The sequence below is a fragment of the Hylobates moloch genome, unplaced genomic scaffold (assembly GCF_009828535.3).
Source record: "Hylobates moloch isolate HMO894 unplaced genomic scaffold, HMol_V3 SCAFFOLD_14, whole genome shotgun sequence".
NCBI classification, from domain to species: domain Eukaryota; kingdom Metazoa; phylum Chordata; class Mammalia; order Primates; family Hylobatidae; genus Hylobates; species Hylobates moloch.
In genome coordinates, this window is record NW_026652289.1 from 95892383 (window position 1) to 95904618 (window position 12236).

Consider the following 12236-nt stretch of genomic DNA (forward strand, 5'->3'; position numbering starts at 1 on the left):
CACCACAGGGTGAGGGCGCAGTCCCAAAAGAGTGCCCCTTCCTTTGCACCAGTTGCACGTCCAGGCCTCTGGAACAGCTGGCTGACTGGCTTCAAGTTTCAGTTTCCACAGCCTCCTCTTAGGGTTCAGTTAATTTGCTAGAGTGGGCCTGGTGTGGTAGCTCACACCTGTAATCCCAGCACTTTGGGAGGCCAAGGTGGGAGGATCACTTGAGGCCAGGAGTTTGAGACCAGCCTCGTCAACATAGCGAGACCCCATCTCCACAGAAAATTTAAAAGTTAGCCAGGTGGGCCAGGCACAGTGGTTCACACCTGTAATCCCAGCACTTTGGGAGGCCGAGGCAGATGGATCACGAGGTCAGGAGTTTGAGACCATCCTGGCCAATGTGGTAAACCTCCATCTCTACTAAAAATACAAAAATTAGCTGGGCATAGTGGCACGTGCCTGTAGTCCCAGCTGCTCGGGAGGCTGAGGCAGAAGAATGGCGTGAACCTGCGAGGCGGAGCTTGCAGTGAACTGAGATGGCACCACTGCACTCCAGCCTGGGCAATAGTGCAAGACTCCATCTCAAAAAAAAAAAAAAAAATTAGACAGGTGTGGTGGTGCGCACTTGTAGTCCCAAGCTACTCAGGAGGCTGAGGCAGGAGGATCACTTGAGCCCAGAAGTCCAAGGCTGCAGTGAGCCATGATCATACGACTGCATCCAGCCTGGGTAAAACAGTGAGACCCTGTCAAAAAAAAAGAAAAAAAAAGGATTGCTAGAATTCAGAGAAATGCATTTACTGGTTTATTAAAAAGATATTTTAAAGGATACAAATAAACAACTAGATGAAGACATACATAGGGTGAAGTCTGGAAGAGTCTGAAGTGCAGGAGCTTCCATCCTTGTGGAGCTGGGGTGCAACACCCTTCCAGCATGTGAATGAGTTTTTGTTCACCTTCCTGTCAGCCTCCACGTGTTCACCTATCTGGAAGCTCCTGAACCCTGTCCTCTTGGGCCTTTCATGGAGACTTCATTGGATAGGCATGATTGCCAACCATGTAGGAATGTGATTGGACAAAAAGGGCATGGTCTAAACCCAGTAAGGCCTGTCTCTTCAGATTCTTCTTGGCCTCTCTGTGCAGCATTCCTTCCTCCAGGGTACAGGGCAGGACCCTCTATGGATCAAGGGTGTTATGACCCACAATCAGATTAGAGTCCTGCCTTGGCCGGGTGAAAGGAGGGCAGGTCAGAGAGAAAGATTCTCCTTCCTGAGGCCTTCTTCTGAGGCCCCAAGTGCCCCAACATTATGACAAAAGGCTGAAACAAGGGCTGTGGGAGTTATAAGCCAGGAATCACGGACGAAAACCTATATAGATAGATGATAGATAGATAGATGATAGATAGATAGATAGATAGATAGATAGATAGATAGATAGATAGATGATAGATAGATAGACAGATAGATGTCATAGGGTATAACCTCGTGGGGTTTTGTGGGGGGCAATTAAGGTGATGGCTGTAAAGTGTTCAGTGCTGGGATTTCTCTTTCAATCCTCATGGCTGTGCCCTAACAGGGAGCAGACGTCCTGCTTGCCAGAGAGGATATAAGCCCTGTCTAAGCCTCACTCCCTTAGTGATTGTAGAGAGGTCCTTCATGGTTCGTTTTCCTTTCTCATAGGAGCTTAAGGATACCCAGGTGACCCAGGTTCAGATTACATTCAGGCTCGCTAAGGGTGGCTGCTAAACCAGCTTTTTATACCCACTCTCTCCTTTCCTCCTTACTAACTAACAGAAAGCAGCATTCTGTCTAGTCATTTACAGCTATAATTGCTTAATACTTAAAGGATCAAGGGAAAATGGGGTTTTTTCAAGGCTTCAGAAAGGTGTCATAGGCAGCCTCCTTACCTGGAAATCTTTATTTTTGGTGGGTGTTTTGACAATGTATATAGATTTTGTTTGTTTGTTTAAGTAGGACAGAGGAACCAAAAAGAGTTTACAGTTTGGCTTTTTGCTCCTTGCATACAATTCAAACAGCATGAAATAAAGTAACTCTTAATTTGAAAAAGTGGGTTGTCACATCAACAGGGACTTAAACCTAGTATAAGTCAGGATGTCAGGAAGTCAGAACACCCAGTTCTGATCATAACTTTTACTACCTATGTGACCTTGAACAAGGGACTTAACCCCCAAGTGTGGTTCCTAGACTAACAGCATCGGTGGTATCACCTGACAGCCGTTTAAACTGCATAACCTGGATCCTCACCCCAGACCTACTGAATATGAATCTGCCACTGCCCAATAGCCCCAGGTGTTTGGTATAAACATTAAAGTTTGCAAAGCCCTGGTCACGGGCCTATTTCCTGTTTGGTCAAATGGGGATGGTATGACCCACCTGAACATCTCACAGGGTTGTGATGAAGCGCAGCTGAGATAATACATGTAAACATTATTTTATATTGCAACGTACTACACAAATGCCAAGAATTAAAATGCCTCCCGATGTGAAAGATGGAGAATGGTAATTGTGTTATTGTATAAAATGCTTCTCAGTTAATGGTAATCCCTGTAATGGGATTGGCCTTTCCTGACTTTGCTCATTATTCTCTAATAATATTTTCCAGATTATGACCTTTCGAAGATGAGAGACTTCATCAACAAACAAGCTGATGCTTATGTGGAGAAAGGCATCCTTGACAAGGAAGAAGCCGAGGCCATCAAGCGCATTTATAGCAGCCTGTAAAAATGGCAAAAGATCCAGGAGTCTTTCAACTGTTTCAGAAAACATAATATAGCTTAAAACACTTCTAATTCTGTGATTAAAATTTTTTGACCCAAGGGTTATTAGAAAGTGCTGAATTTACAGTAGTTAACCTTTTACAAGTGGTTAAAACATAGCTTTCTTCCCGTAAAAACTATCTGAAAGTAAAGTTGTATGTAAGCTGAGATTTTGTATACAGAATCCTTATTTCCTCATAGACTTATATTTTATAATCAGAATATGTTGCTTTGAAAAAGCCTCTAATGGACTGACTTTAAAACTCACCCTTCTTCCACTGTCTCATCCACATAAGCACTCCCTGAAGAATTAAGGGGGTTCTGTTTTCAAGGCATGCCAGGTACTAAAGCACTTGCAGAGTGTGTCTGTTACAAGATGTCGTTTCCACTAGCAGTTCCCTTTGGGGAGTTGAAATCAATTCACATTTTCTCAAAGTCTCATAGCTTTGGAGGAGCCATCTGCTTTTTTGGCTGCTCTTTTTAGCTGGCTTTTTATTAGGCCCAGTGACATAAAAAGGATCCAGGTAAATGGGTATAGGATTTGCTGGATTTACTAACAATTTCCCCTGTTCTTTAACACTTCCTATTAGTGACTTTTCAGACATTGAGTTTACTTATAAAGAGAGATATTTATGTACTCTCTAAGAAGACAAATGAGATCATAAACACTGCATAAAACAAGGTAAAAATGTATGCCACATCTCAGTTATCTAAACTAGATTAGATCCAAGCCAAGGTTTCTCAACAGAGAGCAAAGGGCCAGGCAGTAGGGTAGAAATAGAGATAAAAATCATTCCTTCCTTGTGATCCAAAGCTGGTAAAGCAGCTTTCCTGGAGGAAAAGGTTAATGAACTTCAGGTCCCTGCAACTCAGCCCCCAACACAAACACAGCCCTGGAAACATACAGTGGCCCAAGGTCCTCTTGAAATGTTAATGGTTAATGTTCCCAAATCAGAGAATGCTTTGAAAATGTATTATTCAGTGTAAATTAATTACATACATATTTTTCTATATATTTGTTTCAAACTGTAAAAATAACATAATGCTTTGTGTATTAGTGAGAGGTGAAGCCAGCTGGACTTCCTGGGTCGAGTGGGACCTTGGAGAACTTTTCTTATCAGAGGATTGTAAAACGCACCAATCAGCGCTCTGTAGCTAGCAATAGGTTTGTAAAATGCACCACTCAGCACTCTGTAAAACGCACCAATCAGCACTCTGTAAAATGCACCAATCAGCAGGATTCTAAAAGTAGACAATCGCAGGGAGGATTGAAAAAAGGGCACTCTGATAGGGCAAAATGGAACATGAGAGGAGACAAATAAGGGAATAAAATCTGGCCACCCCAGCCAGCAGCGTCAACCTGTTCAGGTCCCTTTCTGCTGTGGAAGCTTTGTCCTTTTGCTTTTCACAATAAACCTTGCTACTGCTCACTCTTTGGGTCCGTGCCATCTTTAAGACTGTAACACTCACTGCAAAGGTCTGTGGCTCCATCCTTGAAGTCAGCAAGACCACAGACCCACCGGCAGGAACCAACTCTGGACACATTGGCTGTCACTGTTTCAAATGGTCTTTGACACCTGCATTGCTGTCCTGAATGCTCCTACCTGGTATCCCACCTTTTGGTGGGGACTGTGGGGGAAAGGCTGGCTTCTTCTCCCATCCTCTCCAGAGTTGCAAAAAACAAACAAAAGCCAAAGCCTGACACACACACACACGAACTAAGCTCAGTATGTTCTAGAGAAGCCAGTACCCATCTGTTGAGTGGGGAGAGGGAACTAAAAACACCTTTGCCCAAATAACACTTGCCAAAACACAGTGAACCAGACTGTTTCCATGAGTCATCTTTGATAACATGACTGACTCTAATTCAGCCATAGCCAAACAGGCTGCATGTCCATCAGACAATAAACTGGCACTGGCTAAAGCGTTTTATCCATTCACTTTTCTATAATGTATCTAAACATGCAGTATTTTTAAAAATAAGAAATGTAATTAGGGAGTTTATTGTGGTTCTCAAAGCACATTGGCATTCATTAGCTCCTATCCATAACCAAAACAAAAGGAACATCATCAGTCCCGTTTTATGAAACAGGAAACTGGTTCACAAAGGGAACAAAAGCACAGGATATGCTCCAGCTCGTGCAACCAAGAAATGGTAAAGTTGGGATAGAACGTAAGTTTCTTGTCTCTCAGCCCACTCCAGTGATTCTATGTGCAAGGTAGGGACTAAAGTACTCAGTCCAGAATAGTTTAACTGTGGTCACAAAGAATTCCAAGTTACTAATAACTTGAAGATGACCAATGTTTTGGCTAGAGAATGCTAAGAGAGACCTTAGGCAAAAATAAAATACTCAGAAAAAAATGTTTTTGAGATTGTGGTCTTAATTTCAAATTTGAGCTCATGCTACATCTTTTGGATTACTCTCAAATTTCAGAACATTTTATGTTAAATAGCATGATAACTCTACATTTTTAATGGTTCCTAGGCCACCACAGATGTTTGTTTGAACCTTTTCTTATATACATACCTGTTTTCCTTCCCTTATTTTTTTTCATTTAGGTCTCTCCTCATCCAACTAACTCCCACAGTTCAGGCAGTGAATACAAGAAAACAGCAAAGCATGATCAAGAGAGTACCCTATTTCAAAGATGCTATAACATGAGGAAAAAAAAGACAAGACACAGGGATTATATATATTAGGAACAAACAAGAAAATCAGCAAGACAGGGGCTGACAGCTACTGTTTCCCATTGATGCAGCAGTTGCTCAGCCTCAGGGCTTGGATATGTGCAGTTCTAATTCTGCAAGCTCTGAGGCATTAACACCTAAGGGCACTTGTTTCTTGCTTAATGGATGACCTGGAGAAGCAAGACGGGGGAAAGAAAATGAGGGAAGATAAAAGAAAGAGAGAGGAGAAAAAAATAACAAAAGAAGAAAGTGAAAGTATTTTTGCTATGCTGGGATGGGGTAGATATGAGGAATTTTTGTGGAAGCCTAAAGATTTATTTAATCTAACAGTTGAGCAGAAATTGAGACCAAAACAATATTTAATTATAAATGATATATTGCTTAAAGTGTACTACTGTAATCTATACATATAATAAAGACCAATTAAATTATGGGAATAAAAATCAATTCAAATAAGTACAGGACTACCAAACACTCATAAAGTAACTTAGCAATGAAATCCATACTAGAATTCTGCAATATAATGTCAGATTATGGTATTATTTATTTGTTCTTTTGATTTATCCCATGTTTTCACCATATCTGAATCACATCAGGTCAATGAAAATGCCAAGATTACTAGTAATTATAATTGTTTTGCTTTTGGATTATGAATACTTTTTTCAAAATTGCATTTATAATAATAAAAACCATTAAAGTGAAGAAGGAGCTGTCGCCATTTAAATGTATAATTTAAAAGTCAATTTTATTTTCTCATTTGTTAAAAAAAAAAAGGAGACTCAAGTTTGAAAACATAGTTTATTTTCTCATTCAGGCTTTTGTAGTTTATTTTTACAAAATAGCAGACAAAATTTGGTTCTTTATATTAATAGAGAATATGTAAGACATATCGAAATATATATATAGCACTTAAGTTATAAACACACAGCAAATTCAGCATCACTTAAACAGCAACCATATTTTCACATATAATCAGGATTGCATAAGGAGATAAACATTATTTTTAGCCTAAATATATAAATAGTCTTTGATGCTTTATGTCAATTAGTATTTATAAAAGCTAGTCTAAAAACTAACACCACCTACAAAAGTGATGAGCTTTAGGATACAACCTTGCCATCATGCCATAATAAAGACTTAAAATTATAGAAAGCCAGAGGGAACTAATCACTTCAGTGCAATTGCAGCAGGTAGAACTACCTAGTTATGATTTTAAGATGGACACTATAGGAATCCAGAAGGGATGTTTTTGAATCTTCAGTTGTTGGATTCCTTATGGTCCAAACATATCTTAATTTTGGTTAGAGTTATGCCCCCAAATCACCTAACTGTGATAGAGGGAAGTTGCATAGGGACTTTCTTCATCTCTGAAAGAAAATAAATACAGCATAAATCAGTGTTTAGAACTGTATGCAGAAAACTAAAACATCAACTTATTATACAATTTAATATCCACTTGCCAAAGAAGGAATATATCAACTTAGAATATTGTGCATGCCTAGAAAATTGTATGAAATGCCAATACTTAAGACATACCTTACTATCTCCATTTTATTCGTATCTCAGTTATTAGAATAAATAATGTCATTCATTTATGTATTTATATTTGCTTATCTTTACATATATTTTAAATCTATACTAAATTATATTCATATTTATATTTGTTTATGTTTTCTATATTCTACCTCTTTCTCAAAAGGATTTAAGGTACTAACAACAAAGGGCATATATAAAATAAGATTAATAAAATAGAAATAAAAAAATCAGGACTAAGGAAAGGAGAAGGAAACCAATGTATTAATCATAAGAAATATTATAGGAGTCGAATGCAGGTATCAGTTTTAGTTGCAAGCTTCCCAATAGCCAGAGCAAAAAAGGAAACACAGTAGATTGTACTTTTTTGAAATCTAATCATAAAGAAAAAAGGAAACCAATTCTGTAGAAGAGAGAAAGGTTGCCCTAATATCAAATTTAAAAATCAAAGAAAAAAGTTCACATGAGATCTTATGTAGGAAACACCCAGTAACAAATAACAGACAGGCCAGGCGCGGTGGCTCATGCCTGTAATCCCAGCACTTTGGGAGGCTGAGGCGGGCGGATCACGAGGTCAGGAGATCGAGACCGCGGTGAAACCCCATCTCTACTAAAAATACAAAAAAAAAAAATTAGCCGGGAGCAGTGGCAGGCGCCTGTAGTCCCAGCTACTTGGGAGGCTGAGGCAGGAGAATGGCCTGAACCCGGGAGGCGGAGCTTGCAGTGAGCCAAGATTGCGCCACTGCACTCCAGCCTGGGCGACAGAGCGAGACTCCGTCTGGAAAAAAAAAAAAAACAACAACAAATAACAGACAATGTCTTTGACAAGTTTTGCAACTATCAATGTTTTACAAGTATTTTCTATGACACTGCTTCTCTTGAAAGTGTCAATGAGAGACGCTTTTACTTTGCTGCTATCCAGAAGTGCTAGCTGAACAGTGCTGCTATTAAAGCAAAGAAGCAAACTTTTTATAGTAAATAACAGATAAAAACACTGCAACAGATAAAGCCTTGTGCATCAGGCAGCAGCTCTGTTTAGAGTTTATATACTAAAAATGCCTGTCTAGAACTAAAATGTAGTTTTTAAAGCAAAAAAGAAAGAAAGAAATTAAGAAAGAAAGAAAAAGAAAATCAGAAAGAAAGAAAGAAAGAAAGAAAAGAAAAGAAAAAAGGAAAAAAAGAAATGAAAAGAAAAGAAAAAGAAAAGAAAGATTTGGCCCAGCAAGGACATCTTAATAGCAATTTATTTAGACTTCGACATTTGTACCAGGGTATTCTTACCTGCTCTCTTCTTTTAGCTTCTTGGCTGCCTGTGTTGATAACTTAATCTGCAAGTCAAGTCTCTGCAGGAAATCTCTGGCTGACACTTCCTCAGGCTGCACAGGCTGAACATCAGATTCTTGAGGACTGGGAGGAGGGAGGTCTTCCCCGGCCACCACTGGCTCCTCTTCCTGAGAAAAACTGTTATCAACAGTTTCATTTTCTGGAGAATCAATGGAGTTAAGTCCATTAAACAACAAAGGCTTCTCTGATATAACTGGGATGTTCAAAGTTTTCTTCAGAAATATACAATCATTGGTAAACAGTTTATTGGCCCTTTTAATCTGCTCCATCTAAAATATAAAAAAGGAAACACAGAGTTACATATAACCAAGTCAAGGAGTAAGATTTATTATACAATACAGAACTACCAATATTCATAAGCAAAATGTACACAATGTTTTCTTGGGATTTGAGACTCTTCATTCAGGTTCGGTAACCTTCCCAGATATCTCCAGTTATTTCAGGAGATGTTGGAAAATTGTTTCCCGATTTTAAAAAAGAACAGACTAATTTTTCCCCATTATACTATTTCTACTACAAGGCTGCTTTTAACATCAGTGGACTTAAATCTCTGAAGTTTAAAAATGTAAAATTTTTAGCACTTAATAAATTCCATTCTTGTTTTAACATTTCTATTATCTGATTTTTTTTTTTTAAACTTACCGTTGCTGCTGTTTTACTTATGGAGTGCTTCCCATGTCTCTAGAACTGTGCTTAGTAAATGCAGTTACTGTATGAACATGAGCTTGTTACTTATCTCATTGATCCTTTCTCCTCATGTGTAAAACAGGTACCATCTACCTTTCACAGGGTTGTTGCAAGGATTAAATGAGAGCTTATATACCCACTCCCATCGAGGAAATATATATATATGAGAGAATATATAAAAATATCTGTACATTCTATATATATATTCCCATATATATCTATATGGAAAGAGAGAGAGAAAGTAGTGATTAGAGTGTCTGGCAGTGGATGGTACTTACTACTCTCCACTTTCCAATGAAGAAATCAAAACACAAAAGAGATGGTAGATTTGACCAAGTACAATATGGCTCTTTAAATGTTTAAACTGGGATTTTTGTCTGACTCCAAAGTCCGTACAACATCTGAATTAAAGTACACGACTAATGAAATCACATTATGGAGGGCCTTTAATGCCAAATGAATTCTGAGTAAAAACAAAAAAAATGTATTTCTACTTCAAAAAGCCTGCAAAAACAACAGTCAACTAAGTGAACCCTGTTCATCCTGCTTTGTTATAAGCTGATTCCATGCAAACAGTACATGTAAAGCTTTCTTTTTTCTTCTAAAGATACTCCATTAAAGGAATGAGATTTTTAAAAAGGATGGTCTTTTGTGTTCTCATTTCTAGTTTAAGGGGAGAAAGAGAACATAAACATGGGCAGGTGCCTTTTAGAGACAAAATTAAAATCTAAAAATCCCAAGTATCTCTGGTCTAGTTCAGGTTTGAAAGGGTTAATAACTTGGACACTTTGCCCATAGCAGGTTCAAGTATACGCTATTTCGCCTTTAGGACCCCTAGATCTTGCCCCCAAGCATCCAGCTGCCCCATCTCTCTTAGTGCATAGGTTTCCAGTGACACTAAGCCCTCCCCTGGCTCCAGAGTGAGCATATGACTCATTCCTGCCCTGGGGCATCACAGGCTTTCGTGATAGATCACAGGCCCATGACAGAATCATTCAGACATGCAAAAAGACTCCTGCAGGACGGTCGAGGGGAGAGTTCTCTACTGCTTTCTGCCGGAAGGAGATAGGCTGGAGATGCTGGCAGTCATCCTGGCTCCTTGTGGAATCTGATACTGGAGCCACCTTAGAGGTGAGCATTTGAACTTCTGGATCACAGCCTGAAGACAGAACATTCTCAGTTCTAAGATCCACTAAACTCCACTTGGAGTTTGTTTTCTGTTTAGGCCAATTTGAGTTAGGTTTTCTGTCACTTGTAGCTGAAAGAGCTCTTGCTGATATAGTGCCCTTTGAAATGCTTATCGGAAGGGGACTATGATTGCTAATAGTCATTGCTTCCTGGGAATAATGATGGAAGACAGAAACAGACGGGACCCGGATCCAAACTGCTGGGCAGAGCTAGGAACTGCAAGAGTACACTATGAATTCTTTGAGGGCAAGAACTGGTTATTGCTATAGCCTTTCTGGTCTGACAAAGATCTCATACGCACTAAGTGCTTAGGATGGATGGACAGGTGGATGGAAGGATGGAAGGATGGATGGATGGATGAATTAACACAGGTCAGAGGAGTGGGCATGGAAGATGAAGTAATCAGAAATGGGTAGTTAAGTTATCTGTCGTGCTGCTTATTCTCCTTTCCAACTCACTCTCCCCTCCCAATCCATTCCCCCACTCTTCTTGGGCTTATTCTAAACCCTAGGAGGCTGACTTTTTAAGAACTGCATTACGCAGGTCCCCTTGCCCTTGGAATTCCAGTTGGTTTTGCAACAGCAGCAGAATGACCTTACCATAACCAGTGGCTGCATTCCTCTCTGGTGAGAGTTCCTATCAGGAGTCCCAGATCCAAGTCTCCAGATCTTGCCAGTGTTCCCTTGGCCCTTCAGGCCTAGGGGTAACATCTCCCTGCTATTGCTAGTCTCTGGGTGCTTCACCTTCCCTTGCTGGTTCCCTCAACCATGCTCACATTCAGTAAATGTCCCTTTATTAAACTCTCTTTGGCCACATCCTCTGAGAGTGTTATCTGTATTCTGCTGCGATGCTGACAGATACATCTATCACACAGAGCACAATGGGCCATCAAGGCCAGGCAAGGGGCCTACAGAGGACTAGACAAGGTGACTGACTCAGAGGCTGAGTGCAGTCAGGGAGTCCACAGGCAGTGAAGGGCAAGGCTCCCCCTGGCTTCTGTACATACTGCTGCACAAGTGACTCACTATAACTGGTCCACAAGCTTCCTAAAGTCAGGGGCTCCACTGTCTTCATCTCAATGTCATTAGTAAGCATTTAAGATGTATGTGGACCTTTATGGTCTAGACTATAAGATGACACACGAGATGGCAGAGTCAAGAACACCAGGGATATTCAGACACAGTTAGCAACAAGGTGGGAACCAATCTAAGGACAGGGGCAGATCTGAGTCGAGTTTAATACAGCATAGTACTCAGAAGCATGGGTTCAGGGGCCATACTTTCTGAGTTCACATCCTGGCTTTCCCACTTTCTAACCATTCCCTGTCGGTTTACTTATCAGTAAAGTAAGGATAGTAACAGTTCCTTCCTCTCCATATATCATAATGAATTAATTCATGTAAAGTGTTTACAACAACATACGGGCTGGGCGCAGTAGCTCATGCCTGTAATCCCAGCACTTTGGGAGGCCAAGGTCAGGAGTTTGAGACCAGCCTGATCAACATAGCAAAACCTCATTTCTACTAAAAAAAGGATACAAAAATTAGCCAGGTGTGGTGGCGCATGTCTGTAATTTCAGCTACTCGGGAGCCCGAGGCATGAGAATTGCTTGAATGTGGGAGGCAGAGGTTGCACTGAGCCGAGATCACAACACTGTACTCCAGGGGTACACACACACACACACACACACACACACACACACACACACACACATATTGCACACAAGAAGTACTCAAAGGTGTCAGCAATTATTATCATTAAATTTAATTAAAAGTAAGAAAGCGGCTGGGCGCGGTGGCTCACGCTTGTAATCCCAGCACTTTGGGAGGCCGAGGCGGGCGGATCACGAGGTCAGGAGATCGAGACCACGGTGAAACCTCGTCTCTACTAAAAATACAAAAAAATTAGCCGGGCGTGGTGGCGGGCGCCTGTAGTCCCAGCTACTTGGAGAGGCTGAGGCAGGAGAATGGCGTGAACCCGGGAGGCGGAGCTTGCAGTGAGCCGAGATTGTGCCACTGCACTCCAGCCTGGGCGACAG

General features: G+C 40.5%; 2 protein-coding genes across 6 annotated transcripts in view; one reads left to right on the forward strand and one right to left on the reverse strand.

Moving 5' to 3' along the window:
* The window catches only part of SCG3 (secretogranin III), a 38273-nt gene extending 34085 nt beyond the window's left edge, over positions 1-4188 (forward strand). For both annotated transcript variants that reach the window (XM_032175022.2, XM_032175023.2), the window contains one exon: positions 2605-4188. In XM_032175022.2, coding sequence (XP_032030913.2) covers positions 2605-2723 — 119 coding nt within the window. In that variant the 3' untranslated portion in view covers positions 2724-4188. The remainder of the gene's footprint in view (positions 1-2604) is intronic.
* Positions 4189-5889: 1701 nt separating this feature from the next.
* Positions 5890-12236, reverse strand: part of LYSMD2 (LysM domain containing 2) — a 16584-nt gene continuing 10237 nt past the window's right edge. For 2 of the 4 annotated variants that reach the window (XM_032174320.2, XM_032174319.2), the window contains exons 2-3: positions 8262-8593; positions 5890-6814 (exon numbers count right to left, since the gene is read on the reverse strand). In XM_032174320.2, the coding sequence (XP_032030211.1) occupies positions 6772-6814; positions 8262-8593 (375 nt within the window). In that variant the 3' untranslated portion in view covers positions 5890-6771. Of the gene's footprint in view, positions 6815-8261; positions 8594-10798; positions 11034-12236 lie in introns of those variants that run through there. The other 2 variants (XM_058427737.1, XM_032174318.2) reach the window with 2 other exon arrangements.